The 25,027-nt window shown below is 30.7% G+C and overlaps 1 protein-coding gene across 2 annotated transcripts in view; it reads left to right on the top strand.

The window, feature by feature from the left end:
* The window catches only part of LOC140436039 (uncharacterized), a 38,370-nt gene extending 19,191 nt beyond the window's left edge, over positions 1–19,179 (top strand). The window contains exons 3-5 of one of the 2 annotated variants that reach the window (XM_072524752.1): positions 4,944–5,193; positions 13,999–14,127; positions 18,913–19,179. In XM_072524752.1, the coding sequence (XP_072380853.1) occupies positions 4,944–5,193; positions 13,999–14,127; positions 18,913–19,085 (552 nt within the window). In that variant the 3' untranslated portion in view covers positions 19,086–19,179. The remainder of the gene's footprint in view (positions 1–4,943; positions 5,194–13,998; positions 14,128–18,912) is intronic. The other variant, XM_072524751.1, reaches the window with a different exon arrangement.
* The last annotated feature ends 5,848 nt before the right edge of the window (positions 19,180–25,027 follow it).

The raw sequence follows: 25,027 nt of genomic DNA, 5'->3' as shown, positions 1-25,027 counted from the left end.
AAAAAGATATTCAGCCTTTTTAGGAGAGAAAAACCTTTCTTTCTTTCCAAGTACCTAGAGGATTCTTTTACACGGGAATCCTCTTGTATAGTATTGCCCAGGACATCTTTTTGCGTATTTTTTGATTTATTTTTCATAGTTTGTCCTCCCAATCCCCCCAAAAAGAAGCCCCTATCCACGACTCCCCTATCTCCAATCCAAACACGAGTAGCAATTCGCAAATGTTTCAATTTATTTGCTTATCCTATCTCCAAGCCCAGTAATGGTTCGGGCTCCCCTTTCAACCCCCAATAAACAAATTATAGATTGTTACACCATATCTAAATCATTATTGTTCTGAAGCTATTTTCTTGTGGCATTTTAAAGTAGATACTATTTTATTTGGAATAAGCCACAATTGAAGGTTAAAATAAGTTTATTGATGTTTCAATTTCCACCTGGGAAATCGTTTTCAAAATACAAACATTTAATGTTTATTTGTACTACACTAATTTCCACTAGAAATTATTAAAATTTGTAGTGAAAATTACACTATGAAAAATTCTCTGATAATATTGCTCTGATCTATTTATTTATTTATTTATTTATTTATTTATATATATATATATATATATATATATATATATATATATATAGAAAAGAAAAGAAATTTAATCTTTGCAGATTAGTTAAATAGTAAACTCTTAAATATTGGGGAAATCTGCAAGAAATACTCTAATGTGTATCAATTGTTTCGCCGAACGTTTTCGCCAAAGAGAATTAATTTGGCTTCTTCAGGGCTGAAAGAGAATAAATTATAATTAGCTACCATATATTATCTATTAAAACATTATTGATCTTACCGTAACTTAGAATTGTAGAGTTAGAATATTAAAAAACTTTGCTAGTAACATAGTGGTGTTTTTTGTTACTATGTGCAAAAAAAGTTTTTTATAAGTATTGAAATGTATGGTAGCTTCGAACTTGACACGTAAAGGCTTACCCAAGGTTAATCGAAAAACCCAATGCAACTACATTTAAAAGGAGGTAATTCTTTGAAATGTCGGCAATAACTAAATTTTTGATTTTTAGATAGTTAAAAGTGAGGTTCTGTTTAATCCAGAACGCAAGCGCTGACAACTTCATTATGAATCTTTATGTCGTTAAGGTTCATTGGTAAAAAACGAATGAATTTAAATCCCAGTAAAGGGGAAATATTATTTTGATTTTCTTTATTTAATTATATTATATTGTTCATGTATTATTAAGTCTTATTGAGACGTATCTAAGAAAAGCAAGGGAATGTTATATATTTTTTGTTAATGAAAATTAATTATAAAGGTATGTTAGTTGTTAATGGATATATCAGTCAAGTTAGTAATCTGTGATATAGTATTGTTCTTGGTATCTGATTTGATCTGATCTGATCAACAAACTTTCGGTACCCCTATGGGAGCTAAGATTTCTCCTATCATTGCAACTTACGTTATGGATTATGTATTAGACTCAGTCATTCCTTTACTATCCTTTAATATTCCATTTATTAAAAAATATGTTGATGATATCATTTTGGCTATACCCAATGACAAGGTAGATGAACTATTAGACACTTTTAATGGTTATGACCCCTACATCCAGTTCACTATAGAGAGGGAAGATGGTAATTGGTCCGTCCCCTTTCTCGACATAAGGATGATCAGGGAAACCAACAACATCAAAATAGATTGGTATCAAAAACCGACCCATTCTGGTAGATACCTTAACTACAACTCATACCATAATAATTCTACCAAAGTCAACTTAATCAAACAGATGAAAAATAGAGTAACAAAACTATCAGATCCTTCATTTCATACAAAAAACCTACAAATCCTACAGAAACTTTTTATTTCAAACGCTTATCCAACACCATTAGTTAATAAGATTTTGTTTAATACTATCCATGACGAAGATATTTCACCTTCCTTCGCGACTAACAATGCTGATCCTGATGTCTTAAGTGGGAACCCAGTCTCGGATACTCCTATAAACAAATATTTTTCATTACCATATTTCAGAGATATCACTCCGGGGTTAACAAGGATTCTGAAAAGTGTTGAAAATAGCTTTGGCAATAATAATAACAACATGAAACTTAATGTAGCTTGTAGATCAGCCCTAACAATTAATAATCTTTATTCTAAGATAAAAGATAAGACTCCCATAGATAGGCTTAGTAATATTGTCTACAACATTCCATGTCTCTCTTGCAACAATTCCTACATCGGTCAAACATCTCAATTATTGAAATCACGTATTACACTACACAAAAGTGATTCTCGACTTCACCCTGGCCGTTGTGCATTAGCCAAACATGTCCATTCCACTGGTCATCTCATGGACTATACTAACACCACAATTCTCCACCGTGAGAACAATAAATCTAAAAGAGAGTTCATTGAAATGTCTTATATTTTCCTTAACGATTTCTCCATTAATGTTAAGAGTGACATCAAGAATCTAAGCGATATATACCACCTGTTACTTAAATCAGATACCAAGAACAATACTATATCACAGATTACTAACTTGACTGATATATCCATTAACAACTAACATACCTTTATAATTAATTTTCATTAACAAAAAATATATAACATTCCCTTGCTTTTCTTAGATACGTCTCAATAAGACTTAATAATACATGAACAATATAATATAATTAAATAAAGAAAATCAAAATAATATTTCCCCTTTACTGGGATTTAAATTCATTCGTTTTTTACCAATGAACCTTAACGACATAAAGATTCATAATGAAGTTGTCAGCGCTTGCGTTCTGGCTTAAACAGAACCTCACTTTTAACTATCTAAAAATCAAAAATTTAGTTATTGCCGACATTTCAAAGAATTACCTCCTTTTAAATGTAGTTGCATTGGGTTTTTCGATTAACCTTGGGTAAGCCTTTACGTGTCAAGTTCGAAGCTACCATACATTTCAATACTTATAAAAAACTTTTTTTGCACATAGTAACAAAAAACACCACTATGTTACTAGCAAAGTTTTTTAATATTCTAACTCTACAATTCTAAGTTACGGTAAGATCAATAATGTTTTAATAGATAATATATGGTAGCTAATTATAATTTATTCTCTTTCAGCCCTGAAGAAGCCAAATTAATTCTCTTTGGCGAAAACGTTCGGCGAAACAATTGATACACATTAGAGTATTTCTTGCAGATTTCCCCAATATTTAAGAGTTTACTATATATATATATATATATATATATATATATATATATATATATATATATATATATATATATATATATATATATTTATATATTTAAAAAATCCACAAATAAAATAATTCCTGCAGCTGGCTGTATAGCACGTATCACAAAAAGAGGTTAATCTTTGATTAACCTCTTTTTTTATTTATATATTTATTTATTTATTTATTTATTTATTTATTTATTTATTTACTTACTTAATTAATATTAATTAATTAATTAATTAATTAATCAATTAATTATTAATGTCACATTGACATTAAAAATTTCAAGCGAAGTTCTGAAAGAATAAACAAAAATAATTATTAAAATGCCTGTTATGTTGTATACGGTCCAAGGAAAAGTGCAACTTGTAACATGGGACTTTAAGGGTCATTCGATACGCGAAGTAATTGATATTATTGTTAATTATTAGACCTGTCGATGAGGAGCGTCAAAACAGGGATAATGATATTTGTGGAAGCTAGTGAACCCTGCAATAGTGTACAAATTGCTAGAAAAGTTAACGTGAATGCGCGAACTGTCCAGCGAGTTCTCAAAAGGAATGGGTATCACTGTTTTAAGATACAACCAACATAATAACTGTTTCCGGAAGATAACTTTAGGCGGATGGAGTTTTGTGAATTTATATTAGATGAACAGAATGAAAATGTACACTTTTTAAAAAATATTTTATTTTCTGACGAATCTTCATTTTTATTATATAAAAAATACAATCCATCCGTTGCAAGGTAATATTCTCAGAAAAATAAGCACCTCAGTGTTGCAGTGCGGACGCAGCATCCGCAAGAGTTAAATGTTTGGATTTGGATGTTAGGCGACCATATTGTCGGTCCATTTTTTATCGATGGAAACCTAAACGGTCCCAAATATTTACAACTTTTACAGAATGAGATCATTCCGACAGTTCGACGCCTTCCCGTTCATTTTCAGAAGGTTTATTTCCAACAGGATGGGTGTTAGTCTCACAAGTCTAGAGCAACCATTGACCTCCTCAATCAAACGTTTCCTGAACGACTGATAAGTACACGTGGTACAATTAAATGGACCGCTAGATTCTGTGACTTAGCGCCTAACAATTTCTTTTTTTGGGGTTTCCTCACAGAAAATATTTATAGGCATCAGTTTAAAAGGGCCACAAACCTAGTCGAATTAAGGGCAAAAATACTTCATTTCTCTGCAAGCATTACACTACCAGAATAAATTACCAAAAAACCTCCGAGGTCATATAAAATATTGTAGAAGAATTCCAAAATCGCCTTGGTTATTGTCAAGAAGTGACTAATGATGGTCAAGTTGAACATTTAATTTAATTGTAAAAATCAATTTTCTCAGTTATGATTGCACAAACTCAAAAAAACTTTATATTGCTGAACAGAGGACTAAAATCCCTTTCTATCAGGGTACCACACGACCCCTTTTGTTATTTAAAATTTTCGAGGTGGTACTTATAATTCAAAGGGGGTACTGGAAAGGGATAATATTTTCATACTGTAAATTGTCAATTTGAGAATAAAAATCGACCTGTTTCAGGTTTTTTTCACATAGTACATAATACCGCTATTATGTACTATGCATATATATATATATATATATATATATATATATATATATATATATATATATATATATATATATATTTCATTTTTACCCACTCATCATGGATGTTAATACACAATTTTCGATTCCAGCCAATAAAGTATCCTAGTTTTGTCACAATGTCATGTTACGATGATAGTAGAGGCACTTGCATTGATGATCTTGATATTATCAAGAAAAATGCTAAGTCTATAAGATGTTTAAAGGATATGATATGCTATTTAAGAAAAATAAAGAAACATTTTGAACTTGAACCAATTGATACGGTTGATAAGTTCTGTTCAACTGCAAAATTAAGAAGTTATGATTTCAGGCACCAGCATTGTAGTGATGAAGAGTTGAGTAAGTGAAAATCAGAAAATTTTAAATGATATTTAAAGTTTTAGTAAACCAATAACGAACTTAATTGCAGATTTTTATTCTCTTGCACCTCTTTTATAACAGTAGTTTCTAGTCTCTCAAGTAGTAGTTTCTATAACTCTCATAATCTTCACATGCTTACTGAGAACTTTTTCCTTATTAGTGGAACTCCACAAAACCTCTCGAGAAATACTATCATATAGTTTTTGACCATTTGATTTTTTTGTGGTTTATTTTTATTTTACTTTTCGATATTTAGGTTTGGCTCCTTTTTTTACTACAACCTCCAACATGAGCCACTGGTGTTGTTGGTTTGCAGCTTTATTATTACTTACCTTGAGGTCTTATACTCACCTACATTTTATTTCTTATCTTTCGAAAGCGAAATAGTTATCTTTTCACTTACGAAAAAGAACAAAATCATTCTCAAATAGATTATGTCAATACAAACAAAAACTGCGTTAGCAGCTATATTTAAGCAAGCAAACTCAGAAGCGATCATGGAATCTTAGTCTCTATTAATAAGTATCTTGTATGTATTATCACTTTAAATCACAATTTCAATTGTAAATTTTAGTTTTTAGTTCCTTAATGTCATGTTCTCCGTAATGTCAACAAGCTTTTAAATATTCTCGCTTTGTCTTGATATTCTTGTCTTGAGTATGTTATGTAAACAATTACTTATTATATGTCAGTTTATTCTATTGTCATTTTAAAGCATTTTCCCTGTTTTCTCGTGATTTTGTTGTACCATAATTCTTTTTTAATTTTATTTTATTGATTTGTTATTAAAATCTCCATGCCTAAGTAGTTCAATTATAGCTTTTTAAAGATTTACTTTGGGGATCTGTAGAAACAATTTTTGGTTATAAGATATATGTATTTTAATATGTTTCAGCTTCGATATGCGAATTTTATTGTTATTTGACTCTCCTTTTAAAATCTATATATTTTTAAAATCGAAAGAATAATTATTTTCCAAAACACGATTAGCTTTAGCTAAGGCTGTAGTGTTTGAATTATGGTTCAATATATATATATATATATATATATATATATATATTTATATTTATATATATATATATATATACATATATATACATAAATATATATATATATATATATATATATATATATTTATATATATATACATATATATACATATATAAATATATATATATATATATATATATATATATATATATATATATATATATATATATATATATATATATATATATTATTTTTACACGAAAGTAAAAGTGAATATTTTTGAAACTGAAATGTTTTTTTAGTGGTAAATTTAGTATAATAAGAGCCCAGGAAGAGATGAAGTAACAGCTGAAATGTTTAAATATGGAGGACCAGTACTAATTAAGCATTTGGAAAAGTTGCTAAAAGATATATGGGAACAAGAAAAATTACCGAAGGAATGGACCGAAGCGACACTGTGCGTTTTTCACAAAAAAGGCGACAAAAGTTTATGCCACAATTACAGGGGAATAGCCCTACTAAATGTTGCATATAAAATACTTGCAGTATATATAAAAGATAAGCTATCTCAAAATATAGATAATGGCATAGGGGAATATCAATGTGGATTCAGAAGAGGGCGCAGCACAGTGGATCACATTTTCCTACTGCGCGAAATACAAGCAGAAAGCTACGAATATGGGAAACCTACAATGGCCCTATTCATCGACTTTAAACAAGCGTTCGATAGGATAAAACGCAAAGAAATATACAAAGCACTACGTGAAATGGGAATTAGTGAAAAACTGATAAGAATGGTAAACGTGACACTCCGAAAAACAGAGAATATGGTTAAAATAAATGGCGAAGAAACAGATAAGTTTGAGGTCAGTGAGGGGGTGCGACAAGGAGACCCACTGTCATCGCTGTTGTTCAGTATCGTCCTTGAAGTTACCATCAGAGAAGCTAGAATCAACAGGTCAGGACTTATATATCAAAGAAAACACCAATGCTTAGCATTCGCTGACGACATTGTACTGATAGCCAGAAGTAAGCAAGAATTAAAAGAAATAATAAAAAGATTAGAAATGAAAGCGAGAAAGAAAGGGATGTACATAAATGAAGAAAAGACCAAATATATGGAATGGACAGAAAGAGATTACCTACAAGAACAATATCTGACAGTAATAACAGATGAAAAAACATATAAATTCGAAGAAGTAGAAATATTCCAGTATTCAGGAGCGACATTCACGAGAAGACCAAATATGAAGGAAGAAATCCAAGCAAGAATTATGGCCGGTAACCGTTGTATTTTTGCACTAAACAAATTATTAAAAAGCAAAAACATATCTAGAAGGGCTAAGATAAGAATATATAAGACTGTAATAAGACCTATTGTATTATATGCCAGTGAAACATGGACAATGAACAAATCCGAGCAAGTCTTGCTGCAAGTCTGGGAAAGAAAAGTCCTCAGGAAAATATTTGGAGGTAAATTATGGAATGGTATATGGATAAAAAGACCAAATATGGAATTAGAGGAGATGTATGGAGAGCCGAATATCGTAGGGATCATAAAGTCACAAAGACTGAGATGGTTGGGATACATCCAAAGGATGGAAAACACGAGACTGCCAAAAAGAATGCTAATGGGAGGAATAGGAGGGAAAAGGAAGAAAGGCAGACCGAAAACCAGGTGGAAGAAGGATGTTGAAAAAAACATAGAAAAACTTAAAATATCAAACTGGAAAAATAAAGCAACAAACAGAAAAGAATGGAAAATAATAGTAACCCAAGCCATGGGCCTTCTAGGCCTGGAGAGCTAAATTATATATATATATATATATATATATATATATATATATATATATATATATATATATATATATATATATATATATATATATATATATATATATATATATATAAATTTAGTCTTCTTTTAAATGACACTTCAAGTGTTTTGATAATATGTTTTTGAGTCTACACAGGTCTCAGAACTTTGCAGCCTCCCAGTTGCGTCATTATTCTTCCAATATTTTTAAAATAGTTTCTGAATCGGTTTAAGTTGGTCTACAATAATAACATTAAAAAAACTTAAAAAAAGGTTTAGGTATATAATTTTATTGTCAGTAAATAATACAAACTACTCAAAATAATAAAAAATAACAAAAACACGACTCAGAATTACTAAAAAGTAACATTTGTTTTATGAACACCTTTAAAAAATTAACAAAACATTCACAATTCAAAACAAGTCATTAAAAAAGGTTCGTAATATTTGGGAATTATATTACTTGATAATAAATTTTCTAGGTCCCTTTTCTTATTTTTAGAAATCGGAATTTTTGAATTGTATGCAGGTCTTTTTTTAACATCTTCTACATTTCTTGTTCCTGTCACTCGTCTACTTTTTACGGTTATAGCATAGGCCTAATTCCAATCCACCTGTTTGTAGCTGGTTTTGTAAAAGAACCTACTACTTTTCTTCTCAAATCGAATCATTTTAATATCTGACAATTTCGGCGAACATTGTTCGCCGTGTATATTTTTCCGGCAGTTGAAGCCGATGTCGTTAGCAAGTGTTTTCAAATCGATGAAGTCATTGTAACTTAATTCTTTTAGTATAAGAGGGTTTCCTTTTTTTTTCGTTTTTAATAATAGACATAATTTGATCGGGAACGTATATCGGTCCTGACTTTTTAGCTCTTTTATCGTAAAATCGTAAAATTAAAACAATTTAATCTTGGTTTATAGTAAAAAGCTGATGTTAGTCCCATAGGTACTGACAGGACAGTTTGTAGGTCGTACATTACCAAAACTGTATTTGATCCTTCTTCTTTTACTTTTTCTTTATCTGAAGCTCTTTCAGTTCTACTTAGTTCTTTTTCCTCTTGATCTGACATACTGACATTCTACTATTTTTTTTTCTTCGTCAGACGCATTTTTAAATGATTCACACTAGTCGCATTGGTCTTTCTTTGGAAAAAAGAAACCAATATTTTTGTGTGTAATCGTCTTGTTTCTTTTTATAGTCTCTGTGCATTTCTGCATAAACCACCATCTGTAAACTCTCTTGATGTGTTAGCCCTTTGGTAATGGCTCTCTGTACAAGGTATAGAGTTTATATGTGATTTTACAGACACCATTATTTCAGGGTTCATCTTTACTTATTGACCATGTTTTCCACGTTTATCTTGCAGTACAATTCCAGACCGAGAAGTTTTTGATTGGATAATTATTTTAATTGTTCTCTCCTTAATGCCAAAAGTGTTAAGCAGGTATGTTTTGCATACACGCATTCGTTTTCAATACAAAAAGACAAATAATCGCGTTGTCTCAGCAGTAATGCTGAAAAAAATCAGCTCTATGGTCTTCGCTAAACTTCTCTAAACACTTCTGAACACAATGATTAGAGCAAGAAGGTCCCGTTGTTTTTTTTTATTAACAATTTTTCCAGTTCTTGAAATATAACTTTTTCCTGAATTCTTATGGAGTTTAGATTTAATTTTTCGCCATTCTTCTGGATTTCTTACTTTTTTCTTACAAATGGACTTCTTGGTCTCTTTTCCTCTTTTATGGTAGGGTTCTAATTTGTTTCACTTTCCGACGATATTTTATTTTCTGATGGTACGTAGTTGCCATTATCTTCTCCAAATACGCTGTTCTCATCATCTGAGGAATGTTGCTCATCATAGACTTTTCAAGACATTTTTCTCAAAGTGATCTTGGTTGATGAGTGAGTTTCACCAAAATATAATGTACTGGGTTATGTTTCATAATTGTAGATTATCTAAAAGTAATTAATAATCAATACAAGTAATTTTGATTAAAAAACTAAAGTACCTACCTGGTCCAAGTTCACAAGGCTTATGTAGGAACATACTATTAGGGTCTAAACTCGAGGAATTCAGATTTAAATTTACTGGTTGCAATTCTGCTAAAATGACCGCATCATTAAGTGTTTCTGAAATATTATTGTCTTCCAATACTGATGGTTCCTCTGAAGTACTGTTCTCTTCTTGTAAATTGTAAGTGGCTAAATGAAGTATCAGCTCAGTCCTTTTCTCATTATTCAAGATTATACTTGCGTTTTATTTCTTCACTGAAATACAAATCTATTATATTGACTGTTTTTACACACACTATTTCACACAAATTTTCAATGTTATTTGATTTAACAATGACATCAATACTGGTTAAGTGCTTATAAAAACTACTATTTAAAAACCATAACGACGTAAATGTGTACTTACGGCTTTATTCATCTAGCAATTTGTCAGAGATATCAAATTTTTTAGGCGAACAATGACACAACTGTCCGTTACGTCGATGTTCCTCTGAGATTACACCAAAACTTTATTTTATTTTGCCACAATCTACAATTATGTCATTGTAGAAATATAAACGAACAAACAGGTTGTCAGTACAAGACCTTCCTGCACGAAATCTACTTAGCTCCTCCTTTGCCGTAACTTGATTCTTCTCTATTCTTTCTTTTATAATCTTGCCGTAAAGTTTAGAAACAGTTTTTTACACTTAAACCTTAGGGTAGGTGGGGGTAAAAGTCCGCACTTTATATATATGCAATATTTGCCACACTTTTGATTGCAGTATACATATTAAATTTGTCAGGCCATTAGGATAACTAATGCCCTTAGCTCTAAATATAAAACAACAGCTAAACAGCTGTAAGAAAAAAAACTATAGCGGAAAGTACAATATTTTACAAATCGGATTCTTGCCCCATTAATTGGGGCAAAAGTCCGCATAGCGGATCTTTGCCCCCTTTGAATAAAAATAATTTTATAAAAATAAAAATTAACAACGTATCAAATAAAAATCTTTATTTTGTCAAAAAACATGATCTAAAAACTTATAAACATACAAACAAGTAAATATATGACCTAAACACAAAAAGATAAAAAATAAAAGAAATTTTTAAAAGCTGAAACACTTTTTAGGTTACAACTAGTGCAACATTAAATCACTTAAATCGGTTGAAAAGCTCACAAAGTCCTTAAATCTAGCAGAACTGCCTAGCAATGGCTTGGAAAGTTTCCTTATAATGTCTGTCTTGTTAACAAAAAACTCTTCTTCAGTTTCTGAAAAACGCATTGTATTGGGTGCCCTTCTATAATAAATACCACTGTAACCCTCATCTACTATTACAGTAATTCGCATAACATACATTCGAAATGAGTCCTTGGTTTTGCCGTAAACTTTTACTATAGCAAACTCTCCTGGACTTAATTCGGATAATTCATTATCAGCATCACTTTCAGAAAAACTTGAATTGCTGCTACTATCATGAAGTGATATTTGCGCGTCCGAGTCAGAAGAATATTCATATTCCTTTTTATTTAGTATATTTTGTTTTTCTTCAAATACTTTTCTTACTGTATTTTTATTTTCCTTAATGCTTTCCTTCCTTTTTTTCTCGTTTATTTTGTATTTCTTCTCCAGCTCTGAGATTTCCATTTGCTCTTTATGTGGAGTAGATGTCAGAAGTGTAGATTTCAATCCTTTTCTTGTTCGTTTTCTCTTTTTTGTTAGTTTTGGCAACGGAATGATATCTGACGGTAACGTAGTAGACATTTCATTTTTCGAGCTTCCGGGTTTTGATTCCCGGTTACTTGAAATGCTAGCTCTATCTGGTAGATTTTCAACATTTCGTTCTTCTGCTTCACCACTTGCTTCTTCTGCTTTACTATTTAGTTCTTCTGCTTTGTCATTTTCCTGACTTTTGTCTTCGTCAAATACAATTCTTAATTGTGTATCTTTATTATTTCGGTCAAGATCATCTACTTCTTCTTGCTCTTGTTCAGTTACTGAAGAAGGTAAAAAATCTTCTTCAGTAAAGATATTTTCATCTAAAGGGAAAATACCTGTCATTTTAAATCCATTAACAGCTTTTTCTATAGTAGCAGTTTTCTCATAGGCCTGCTTAAATAATCCAGCGACGTGGTATTCTGTGACTACTTGACCGGGATTAGATGTGGTCCAATTATCACACAAATCATCATAGTAAGCTTTTAATGGCCTAAAAAAGTTTCTGTCCAGTGGTTGAGTTCGATGGCTGCTATGAGGTGGGAGGCTGAGCAAATGGATGTTATTATTTTTTGCGTAAGTGATGGCTTCTAGAGTGGTATGGGATATGTGGTTATCCAAAATTAATAGCACTGGGCTTTCAGCGGAAGGATTTGTATATTTGCGAAAGTGCTCCAATAATTGAAGAAACTTAACGGAATTCATGTATCCAGAATCAGTTACAGCCAAAACAGAACCAGTTGGAGCGTCCTTTATCAAAAGAGGATTTAGTCTTTTGCGTGCGAAAATAAAGAATGGTGGAACATAGTGTCCTGTTGCACTCATAGAACATGCAGCTGTCACAGTTCTTCCTTGCTCTGCAGCTACATTTTTTGCTACTTCTTTTTTTCCAGTGGGAGCAACATGTTTAGGTAATTTATTTGGCACTGTTTGTAGACCAGTCTCATCCATGTTGTAGATTTTATTCGCTGGAAATTTATATTTCTCCAAGACAGATTTTAAATTTTGAAAATACTGTGTCAATTGATGTTTGTTGAACCCCATGGTCCTAGCTACACTGGTTTTTCGTAGTGTACGTAGTGAAAGGCGGTTTCGTTTCATAAAATTTCTAGTCCAATCTCTACCTGCTAGTTTTGATTGCTTAGAAAATTGATGCTGAATACCATTTCGTTCTGCAAACTGATATGCCAGAAAACGAAGCGATTTTAGGGTGAGCCCATAGAAACGTAAGTCTAAAGCTTTACAATGGTCCACTATTTGCTTTTCCTGTTCTGGACTAAATACAGGTCGAAATCTACCCAAGAAATTAACGCTTCTGTCCGCTTTTAGCCTCTTTCGAATGGTAGATTCATCATAGCCAAGAGTTCTACCTATTTCTCGTGTTGATAGACCCCTTTCCTTTAAATGTTTAGCCTGCATAAAAACATCGTCTGTAAATGGTCTTAGGTTCTCATTTTTTCTCTTGTACGTCCTAAAACAAAAACGTAATTTTTACAAACAAACAAACAAAAACGTAATTTATACAAACTTCTAAAAAAAACTTTATGAAATAAGTAAAATTCTAGATAATAAACAAAAACTTCCTTAATGAGGCAAAAATCCGCATGCGGATCTTTGCCCCTTCCGACATGCGGACTTTTACCCCAAAGTTCACTATTAATTTTAGCTAGGCTTGTTTGGAACAAACTAACCTCAAATTAAAGATTTTGTGTCTTAACATTATTTGCAATAAACCGGCTTACATAAATTAGTTAAAAGACTTTTTAGAAAAATAGTTTAACACATACAATCTTCAAAAGAATGAATAAAAAAATTAGATTAGAACAGCAAAATTTAAAACTTACCTCATATTTTCGTTAACTACCGCCGCACGAAACACGTGTATAATCTACAGCGCTGTTCGAAAGGTACTGACCGATCCATGTGTGAATCAGAATCAAGTTAATATATTCGCTCTGTCATCTAGAAAGCGTGTGCGGATTCTTACCCCATGCGGACTTTTGCCCCCACCTACCCTAATAGTTGGACGTTTTCTTCTGTCGCCTTTATATTCTTAATCTACTTTTATTATGAAGTCAACTATTTATTGGTATTAATTAGTAGGACCATAGAGGCTCCTGGTCAATAATTGATACACTTGTATTTTGTGAAGACTGAGCTGAGTTAAAAATGAAACAACGTTTGATACTGCTGATATTACTTAATTATTTGTAATTTTTTAAATAAAAATAATATTATTATGTCATTTCTTATCGTTTTTAGAATTACATTTCCAAAAGCCAATTAATATTGAAAATGGGACTTTGGACGAAATTGATCTTAAATCAAATTTAAAACCTGTGGAGAAAAATGTTGCTATAACTACCATCAAGTGGGAAGCTAAATCAGTATGTAAGTATTTTACATGTGTGTTAAATATGTTTATAAAATTAACTTCTGGCTGTGTGGGTATGCATCCTAGGGGAAAGAATTATAAACATTTTATTGTCTTTGTAATAAAATAAAATATTAGAATAGAATAAATTAAATTTAAATATTTTTTTGTGCATGTGAAAATTAGAAGGTTTTTCTGTCACTACTATGGTTTATAACAAACATAATTCATTAGTGTACATATACAGGGTGTTAGGAAATAACTGCGGTAAACTTCATGGATTAATTTTGAATAAAAAATAATGACAGTTTGCTATATGAATGTTATGTCTTCAAATGCTCCGTTTCCGAGATACGGGCTGTTAAAATTTTTCTTATAAACTGTAGATTTATTAATTGCTCTGAAACCGGTTGAGATTTGCAAATAAAATTTAATGTGTTTAAAAAGAGTTTATTACACATCTTCTGACATACAACTAATAATTTTATATTTATTATTGGCACTCATACGAGTGCGTCCAATTTTAAAGGAAAAGATGGTACACCACTGAGATATTTCAAATTAAAAATCATATTCCTCAAATCATTTTCCTCATTTAATTTGTAACAAAAATCTCTCTTACCTTTTTTTGATGAGGCGTCGATTTAATTGTATGTATTTAAACAGAGTATAGTATTTTTCATATAAAAATACGTGCTCGTCACAATTTATATAAAGTGACGTCACTTTCCAGTGACAGTAACAGTGATATTTAAAATTTCCAGAACGTTAACCCTAGAGTTCAAATTTTCCTAACCCAGCTAATAATACGAAACCCATACGGAACTGCTCCATATTTCTTTTTTCTAGTCAGAAAAATGTAAACACTATTATATTGGGAATTTTAGAATTACATTGTAATGTAATGTAAATTTTATGAAATAACTCTTTAAGTCTAATATTCCACAAAATAATAATTTTAATTAAATATATTAGACAATTGTACGTAACTGATACGGGAATATTTCAAATTGTTTTACAGTTCAGCGTGTGGCAAAATTGTTCAAAGTGTTGCCGCTTTTTTAGAGTAGGAATTTTGTTTATGGTTTGTTTTCTTACCCAATTTGATCATAATATATTATATATTAATAAATTATATTTATAAATACATATTAAATTTAGATTAATACCTTTAAAAACTAATTATTGTGTCTAAGTGATTATATATATTAATGCTAAAATGAGCTGGTTCACCAACCTGGATGAACCACAAATGTTATCTTAGCTATGAAAGAATATCTTTAAAATCAATAGGTAACTCTTCCTGGTAATATTCGCCTGTTAGTTATTGTGGAAAGAAATACGGACTGATTAAATGATCGCCATTTACTCCAAGCCAAATATCTACTACACTTGAGCTTTAAAGATTTCATGCGGATTTTTCTCAGCAGATAAGTGGTTAACTAGAGCTTACCCACGTTGAATATGAGACAAATTTAATTGATGTTCTTTAATAATTATTACAGTAAGGTTGATTACATTTAATATGTCATCAATTTTTCTAGTACTTGTTTCAGGTGACTCAACAATTAACTCGAAAACTGCTTCTTCTATAAACACAGTTCGTACTTATGGAGGACGCCTGTGGTCAATCGTTTCTTTCTTAAATAAACCATTTTGTCGCCCATTTTGTTGAATACGAGCTAATGTTTTGTGATGGGGTGGGTACCCTATATCCTGAATAAACGCAGCATACAATCGCCGAGGGTGTCAACAATTTCCACTACTTCTATCATAGACCAAAGGCATGTGTGACAACTCCGCATTTGTACAATTTCTTCTTTATTCTTTATTCTTTCGATAAAAGAAAAATTAATTAATAAATAAAATGATATAGCAAACTGAAAGCTTAATAATGAAGAAAGGCTAATATTCCATTACGTATTTATCATTGGAAAAATATGAACAGTAGCTAAATATATATATATTTAGGGATTCTACAGTATTCACTGCCTTCCCTCGCTCAACCGTTTCCATCTCTCTCTGTTGTTCCATTCTCCATCGTTTAGTCCTCTCTTATTCATGGCGTCGTCTACTTCATTCCTCCAGGATTTTCGGGGTCGTCCTCTTTTCCTCCTTCCTATGGGGCTCCATTCGGTTATTCTCTTTATCCATCTGCTGTCGCTAGTTCTTCTTACATGTCCATACCACTTTAGTCTTTTTTGTTCTATATATGTTAGTATGTCTGTTTCTATTGATGTTCTTTGCTTTATTTCGTCATTACTTCTCCTATCCATTCTTGTTACTCTGCAGCATCTTCGCAGGCTAAATAAAATAACTAATAATTGGTGATAGTAATCTACTAGACAATGTATTAAAGAAATGAAACATGCGCGTTAGGACGGTTTATATTTTGCCTAAAAACGTAGCCTTATATGAAAAATAGTGGCAAGAGATATTTTGTTACAGATTGAACGATGAATTTAAAAATGAGTGTTAATTTAAAATATCTCAGTAGTGTAACATTTTTTTTCTTTAAAAAAAATCAGACGGTTGCCCGTATGCACACTAATGAATATAAAATAAGTGAATAAGAATAAAATAAAAAGTGAATATAAAAAAATAAAAAAAAAATAATTATCTTAATCTTAAAACCCACTGAATTTCATTTCCATATCTCAACCGGTTTAACACCAACAAATAAATCGTCAGTTTGTAAAAAAAAACCGGGTGTGGCAGTCCAGTGGGACTGCCGGTAGAAGTTATACTTCTATACACAGGTTCGTCGTTAAAAATTTATATGTGAGTCAATCTGCACAATCATTACATGTAATGCTATAGGTAAGAGAGAGCAGAAAGAGAAAAAGAATTAGGTATACAGGTATATGGTGCATCGTTTGCTGTATGTAAACATTTGACCTGTAATAGGAGTATAGTAAGTAAATGAAGGATTGGATCAATATTTTAATGAAAATATATTTACATTTATTTTCATATATGTATAAAAGGAGCTGAATGCAAAAAAATCTTTACACACACTCTGCAGTAAAATTCATTGTTAATTTTGTTATTAATATAAAAATACAATACAATAAACTACCACTTAATTCAATATTATAATAAAATACAAATTAAAATGTAATATTCATAAGTATTTAAAAATGACAATATACATAACTTACGCATATGTTTAATTTACCATGATAATAATATTAATAAAAAAATAATAATATTAATAAATATTAAATATGTTTACAAATGGAACATTTTTATTCTCGAGAGAGAAAGAGAGAAAGAAAATATATCTTCTGTCTCTTTCTTACCTATATCTTACATATGTAATGATTTTGCGATTCACTCAATATATACGAATACACACAAATTTCCAACGTTGAACGCGCGTATAGAAGTATAACTTTAAAAAATGTTTGTGAAAGATAATAATAAAAAACCAACAACTCGGATTATGTTGTAAATTTTCATTTTATTTTAAAATTTAGCATTTTTGCATATAATACATATATTTAATAAGGCTAACGTGGGTTATTAATTCATATTGGGATTCGAACTCACATATTATACCAGCGTATAAACCAAACGTATTTCAAAATTGGCAGTTCTCAGTCATACAGTGATTTATTGTAATTATTATTCTGAAATACAAAAGCCTAAAATAATTATGAGCATTTAATAAATAATACAAAAGATATCACATAAATAATAATATTAATATATGAAAACTACATGGGAAAAACGCTGTAAGTCAATTTTTTTTAACTTTTGGAAAAGGCGATTTTTATATTCAAAACTTGATAATTCATAAATAAACATGCTAAAATACTGTTGTATTGAGTCTTTGACAACTCATATATACAGAGTATGATACTATAAAACTGAAATTGTCATGTACAGTAGGTAACAAGAGAAATTAAAAAAAAAACAACCAAAGGTCTGGAGGAAAAAGGCAAAAACGCTATAATTAACAAAATATAATATTAATTCAACGAAAGAAAAAAATAAACACAACTAGACTTGTTTAACTTTACTAAAGCTAAACACAATAATATAATCTGTTAAATGAATCAATAACATTGTAAAATTATTAAGATAACAAATAAGTCATGTTTTTTTTAGCTGATCAAAATACATTCTTCCTTTTTCTGAACAAAATTTTGTTAAAAATTGGAGATCTTTGTATTTTGCCATTGCACTGGGCAGTGACTCAGTATAGGATCGAGAAGGAAAAACGAATTCTTTTCCAGTATACGGTGGTTCCCTACCAGTCAGAGTTGATACAAATTTTATTTAAAAAAATTGATTTTGCGCGCGTAACTGACATTCAAAATCATCGGTTGTTCTCAAGTTTCTGAGAAAACGGTTTATTCTACACCAAAAACATTTGTGTTTAAAATAACCTCAGCTACATTTTTTGTTTAAAATATTTGTTTCTACTGCATACGGATTCTTAGGAAATCAATGTTTTCCATACTTTTCCCCTACGAAAGGGGTTTTAAAGGGAAGTCTGAGGGTAGGACTAGAAAACCTTTTTTCATCTTTTTGTGGGTCTCAAAATTTACGTACACAGCACAATCCACCTTGTTTAAATCATTTTTAGAAATAAAATCTCTGACGACTGGACTATTATATTATGATATAAATTGAATTTAATTTATTTCAAATAAATTGTAAATAATTCTTCTAAAATTTAGTAAATAACATAGAAATACTAGATAATAGTTTCAGAACCATAAAAAAATGATACCGTTTCGTAGTAACCTGTTTTGTAATATTCTCTTCTAAAACATTTTGCGTGGTGATTTCAGGTATGGATAGAATAAAGAAAGCGAAGGAGTTCGAAAGAGATCAGTTGAAAGCAGAAAAATTGAAAGTGGACGACAGCAGTGCAGGAACCCATACTGTAATCAATATAAATACGTTGCTGCTAGGTTTCTTTGTTTATCTAAATATTCAATTCTACTATAGAAAAGTAGAATAGACAAGTGTAATTTAGTTTTACCGATAGTTTTAAGTAGTTAAGAAATATGATCATAAACCTGTAATAAACAAAAATAAATATCAGTAATTCTGTATTTTATTCTCTTCCAAAAACAATTTGTAGAAACTATTTCATACCTTAAATAGAACTTATTAATTTTAGTTAACTCTGTCTAGAAATTATTATTTTTATCGCTCTGAATACGTCAAGTGTGTTTACTTAAAAATTCCCTTTTCGTAGTAAATTATTTTTGGGGTTAAGGTCGCGGCAAATTATCGTACACGTATAGTTTCCGGCACGTAGCGTTTCCACTCCAGCAATTGGGCTGCGCGTTCACATGTTCATACATAGAACGTTACAGTTTGGTTCGATGAAGATATGATCTCGCTTCTCTCGACAAAAATTATGTGCAATTGCTCTTTTACTTCTTAACGATGAAGAATGAAAAACTGTGTTAAAAAGAAGGTTTGAAGTACATCCAATGCTAAGAGAAAGGAAGAAGGAATGTGAATACTGGACTTTATACAGAGAATTAATTGATGACGATGAAAAATATTGTGGATATTTTAGGATTCAGTTTAAATATGTTTTAAATTTAATTTCACTTTCAGTTGAAAAACAAAATACTACATTTAACGAAGCCATACATATCAAACCAAAAAGTATTTTTAAAAATAAGAGGTATCACTTCCGTACAAAAGTCCTAATTGTTTATCGCTTCCGTGATTAATTGTCACAAAGCAATAAAAACACATGCATAAATGACAAAATAGCCTCGAAAATTATTTTTTTAATACTCGGTATCAAAATCAAGCAAATACCTAAATAAACAACGGGGGGAAAACGACGATCTGATTCACATTATCCTTACCAACCGGTTACGACTCGTTACGTAGCCGTCGGCATCAGTAAAATATTGTTTTCAAATATACTGAACGGAAACGTTAAGTGTCTCAAACGCTATGTTCCGGACAGTGTGCGTTGTTCATATTTAAAACCATTTAAATTATATTTTTCAAAAACTAAACGCTATGTGCTGGGAAATAAGGGAACAAATACTTTAAACAAAACTATACTTTCCCTTTCCAAAAATTAATTAGCTTAGGGCTAACTTATAAAAGAAATACAACTTTTCTTGGTTCAGTCCGTTTTTAATATGCAGTCCGAGCAATATGCATTTTGATTTCATCGTTTCATCATTGTTTCTTTTGTTTAAAGTTCAGTGGTAACACCTGCATAAAATGCGGTAAGCTAAATACCTATTCTATGTCAATTTATCGTAAATGAATTCGATATATTATAGTGTTTCACAGACCAATCCTTTTTGTCAATGTGGACATCTTATAGCCAAACCTTACAGGCTTTCCTCCGATAAACTGTTTGCACCCATGATGCCCAAAGTAGCGTATCATCGATCATAAGCTATATTTTCTTCTGGGACAAAATGCTCTATGAACGATTTTTTTAACATATCTGTAAGTGATCTTAGTTTGTACATTTTGTCATTTTTATCTATATTATTATTGTCTGCAAAATGGAGTAAACGACAAATTTGTAAAAACCTGTCACGTCTCATGACATCAGACACCAGAATATTTTGCATGTCAGGGCTTCTCTGCCAGTAGCTTCTTTTAGATGGTAGCTTATTATGTCCGCTTACTAAGAGAATTCCCATAAATACTTTCAATTCAGGAAGTGTCACGTTAGGGTTCGGTTGATTTATCAGTAGAGCATATTTTGTTGTTTCAGATAACTATACTATCATTTCTAGCAACTCATTAGTAATAAATAATTCAAACAGTTGCGCACAACTCATCTCTGAATATTTACTGCAATCCCCTTTTGGAAAGTTGCGCGACGTATAATGAAGGTCTCCGTCAATATAAGTTGTAGGTTCTGGCAGATCAATTACTATTCGGGGATTTGTATTAGTTTTTATTTCATAAGAACTATTTACGTTCTGCAAATCCTTATCATAGCTTGCTTCTAGGTCTGATTGTACACTTCCTAGACGTTCAGAGTCTGCAAATACAACTTCCGCACCAACACGAACTTGACAAGGATTCAAGTTATCCGGGTCATTACCTTCGTCTTCGTCACCCAAATCCTCATCCGTAAGGAAATTTGATTCAGGCGGCTCAATAAAAATGTATGTTACATCATCTTCTTCATATGCAATATCTGAAGCTTCCTGTAGTGTAATTCCACTGAAATTATAGAAAGATATATTTTGACTACATAACCGCCTAGTGGGTTCAAATGGGTACAGCAATATTTACATGAATTTTTAACTGCCCCTTGTAATTTTAATACAAAAATATGCACAATACGTTATATTTTAAGACCTTTTAAAATAAGTAAAATCGATTTAATCCTAGTATTCCCAAAAAAAGGTACTGAAAATTTATTTACATAAATCGGATGTCCATTATCAAACACTTTTTACTATAACACAATTTTCTAACTTCCTTAGCTTGTAAAATCTAATAAAACAGTGATGAGTATTCATCAACGCAGGTTCAGACAAGTCTAAATAAAGGATACATGCAGTAAATGTAATGTTGGTTGCCAGTTTTATTATAATTTTATTGTGTTAAACAATACCTTTACAGCTGGGTCCATTATGGTGACTGCAGGCGCTAATGGGTTAATTGACTTAACTGTCAAAGAATCAACTGATTGAGTATATCTATCTAACTACCACTATAACTTATTTTTATTTAAAAAATCTTGTTTTCTGTTACCTCTAAGTTAAAAAAAGTGTTTTGCATTGGGATTTCCATATCCTTTTGAAACTTATTATAAATAATTAAATCATAGTTGATCCATTGAGTAAAATTATTTGTAGATGTTTTAAAATAATAATTATTAAATCAGTGATTTCCTTTATGACTAAATGGTTTTATAGTATATTTAAAGAATAAGCTGGAGTAAATTCTCAGAATACTCATCTTCGAACCTCAAAATACATAGGCGTGCACATCTTCTAACTAAAACGTAATCTTAAAAGAAAAGTTTGCTTTAAATTTATTTGGATATTTAGAACAACGAAATTAATCCAATCCAATACTGGTTTAAAATAAAAAAAAACACATAAAAAGAATAAAAATTCTATTATTTGTGAAACATACAGTTAATATAAAATAATAAAATACAATAAATTATACTGAAACGTAAAATACATTCACAAAAACTGTTAGTTTTTTTTATATTCCTATTAATAAATAATAATATTCTTAGTACTAATAATATTGGAAATAAGAATGAAAATTATATTAGCGATAAAAAATAAATAAAAAATAAACAATGAAGTTGACGGTAATTAGTTCAAATGTAAAATAAACTTCTGAGCTACAGTTTAAAGTTAAGCTTCCTCATATTCTGTTTCAGACGAAGTGTTATCCGATCCGGGATGAATTATTATAGGTCCTATACTGCTATCTATTACATGATCAAGCTCCCACATATTTTTCTCAATATTTATAACGTGATTAATACATTTTTGCCAATGTTCAGTCGTTACTTCGGATATTGATTTATGAAAAAGATTAGTAACATCTGACAATTTAAAAGTTGTATTATTTCGAGCAACGTTACCTTTAACTTCGGCCCATACTAATTCAATCGGATTTAGCTCGCAATGATACGGTGGTAGGCGAAGTATTTCAATTCCTCGTTTTTTGGCTATCTCCTCAATTTTAGCAATCTCTAATAATTCTGCTTTTGTCATTGTATCGTCAAAGATTAAATTCTTAGAAGTTAACCACATTGCAATTTCATCTTTCCTCCATTGAGTAGTTGGTAAACGTTCAACTAATCTAGAGTGGTAACTTGCATTGTCCATCACAATAACTAAATTTTTAGGTATGAATTCAATCATCTGTTCGAAATATTCTTCAAACACGTCTCCGTTCATCTCTTTGTGATAATCATAGGTCTTTTTTGATTCAAACAAAAGTAAACCCTTCTTAAGAAATCCATTCATACTACCTATATGGGTAACAATTAATCGTCGACATTTACCTGTTGGTTCCTTGAAACCAGTTGAATATCCTTCCAGAAATGCTTGTCGACATTTTTTTATAGTTTTGTCTTTCCAAGCTCTCCCTACAAATGCAAAACTTTCCAAAGTTTGTCTCTACTTATTGTGGGTAAATCGGGATCGTCGCTAATGGCTTGTAAAACTTTATCTAAAGTTGGTATTTGTTAAAAAAAATGAGTGGACCATTCTACGAATTGCATTTTTGAAAAATTCATCCACATTCACTTTCGACAATTTTGGTCTTCCAGGTCTCGGTTTGGGTGGCGGTATAAGAGCTGATTTTTCCTCTTTTAAAATGTTATATACAGTTGATTTTGAATTATCCTATTACTTTAGACGAAATTTCAACTATACTATCAACAGTATTGGAAGGATTGTGTTACTTAAAATAATTGTAGACATTAAGGATAACACTCTTTTCGTTAAGTGATAAATAATTCAACTTTTTTTTAACTGGTGTATAATCACACGTATATAAACTCAGTATTCACTCTTGCAAAAAACAACTGTGTTAGATCTCTTCACTCGCTTATAATCGACTGAACAAAAATTTTCTGATATTAATGAATGACTATTTAAAGACCATTAACCATTTTATTAATCATTGGTTTTCCAAACAAAATCGAAATTTATACTATTAAAGATAGCGTTCACATTTATCAGAAACCATCTTTCGCTAATCGACTTTTTCTATCTAAACTATCAAAAGACCATTAACTAAATACCTATGTATTTTAAGAGTTTCTTTCTTTTCTTGTTATTTAATGGGTCATTATCATAACGACAAAAATAACCATAAATAACGTTACTAAAATAAACAGATTTATATAAATATAATATACTTTGAAAATGGTTTAAATATCTAACAAACCGAAACGAATAATGTAATACCCTTAAAGTACGTCTATGGCCAGCTGAATCATCCCTAGCATACACAGTTCTAACAATAGCAGGTATTTAAATTTTACGATAGTCCATGTGACATGGAAAAATTTCTATTTAAGTAGTCAAACCCAACGTAAAATAAGCTACAATATTGACGTTGTACGAAAAGCACACGTACTAAAATATGCTTAACAATTTAGTTTTTTTTCTGAGAATTTACTCCAGCTTATTCTTCAAATATACTATAGTCCTATATAGAAAACTAATTAGTCAACAGGATTAATAAGTAAACAAGTTTAGTAACAAGTTAAAAAACGCTTAGTATTACGTAATACTTTTTTGGTCTAATATCGATTTTTACTACATTGATAGTCACATTAAGAATGATATAATTAATAAATAAATCAGTTTATGAAGGTAGTTGATTATGTATGCGATGGCAGTTCACCGTTGCCACTAGCTCTAATGGATACGAGCTGCTACTAAAATATAGTGTGTGGGTTTACCAGTATCAAAATAATATACATATTGTATTCAACTAGAAAGCAGTAGATCATGTCTATGCAGAATTAAAATAGAAAATTAAAATAATAAATATATTGTAGTTGTATAAGTGTGTATATGTGCGCATATATGTATATAGTATCCTTATATTTAATATTGTAGCAAAAAGTATTTATTATACATCGTGGCTGAATGGATCAAGCAATACAAAGCCATTAAAATAAATAGTTGTATATTAATTGATGCAACGTAACATACAGGAGCTAGGGAGTAAAAGTAAAAGTGACGTCATGATATATGTCATCGATGAAATAACTTATAGATGCCCTATACTATATTATATTACATATAAGTATCTATGTCGCAGCCAGATGGTTAAATTAGCCGTTCGGTAGAACAGCTAGTGCTTTGATTGAACAACGCCATTCACTATATGTCTGAATGTCGATTAGCCGAGTGGCTGACGACCACGAAGATAACGTTTAGCAGGTCAGCTAGCTAGACGACGATC

The sequence above is a fragment of the Diabrotica undecimpunctata genome, chromosome 3 (genome assembly GCF_040954645.1).
Source record: "Diabrotica undecimpunctata isolate CICGRU chromosome 3, icDiaUnde3, whole genome shotgun sequence".
Lineage (NCBI taxonomy): Eukaryota > Metazoa > Arthropoda > Insecta > Coleoptera > Chrysomelidae > Diabrotica > Diabrotica undecimpunctata.
This window is presented reverse-complemented; position numbering and strand designations above follow the sequence as displayed.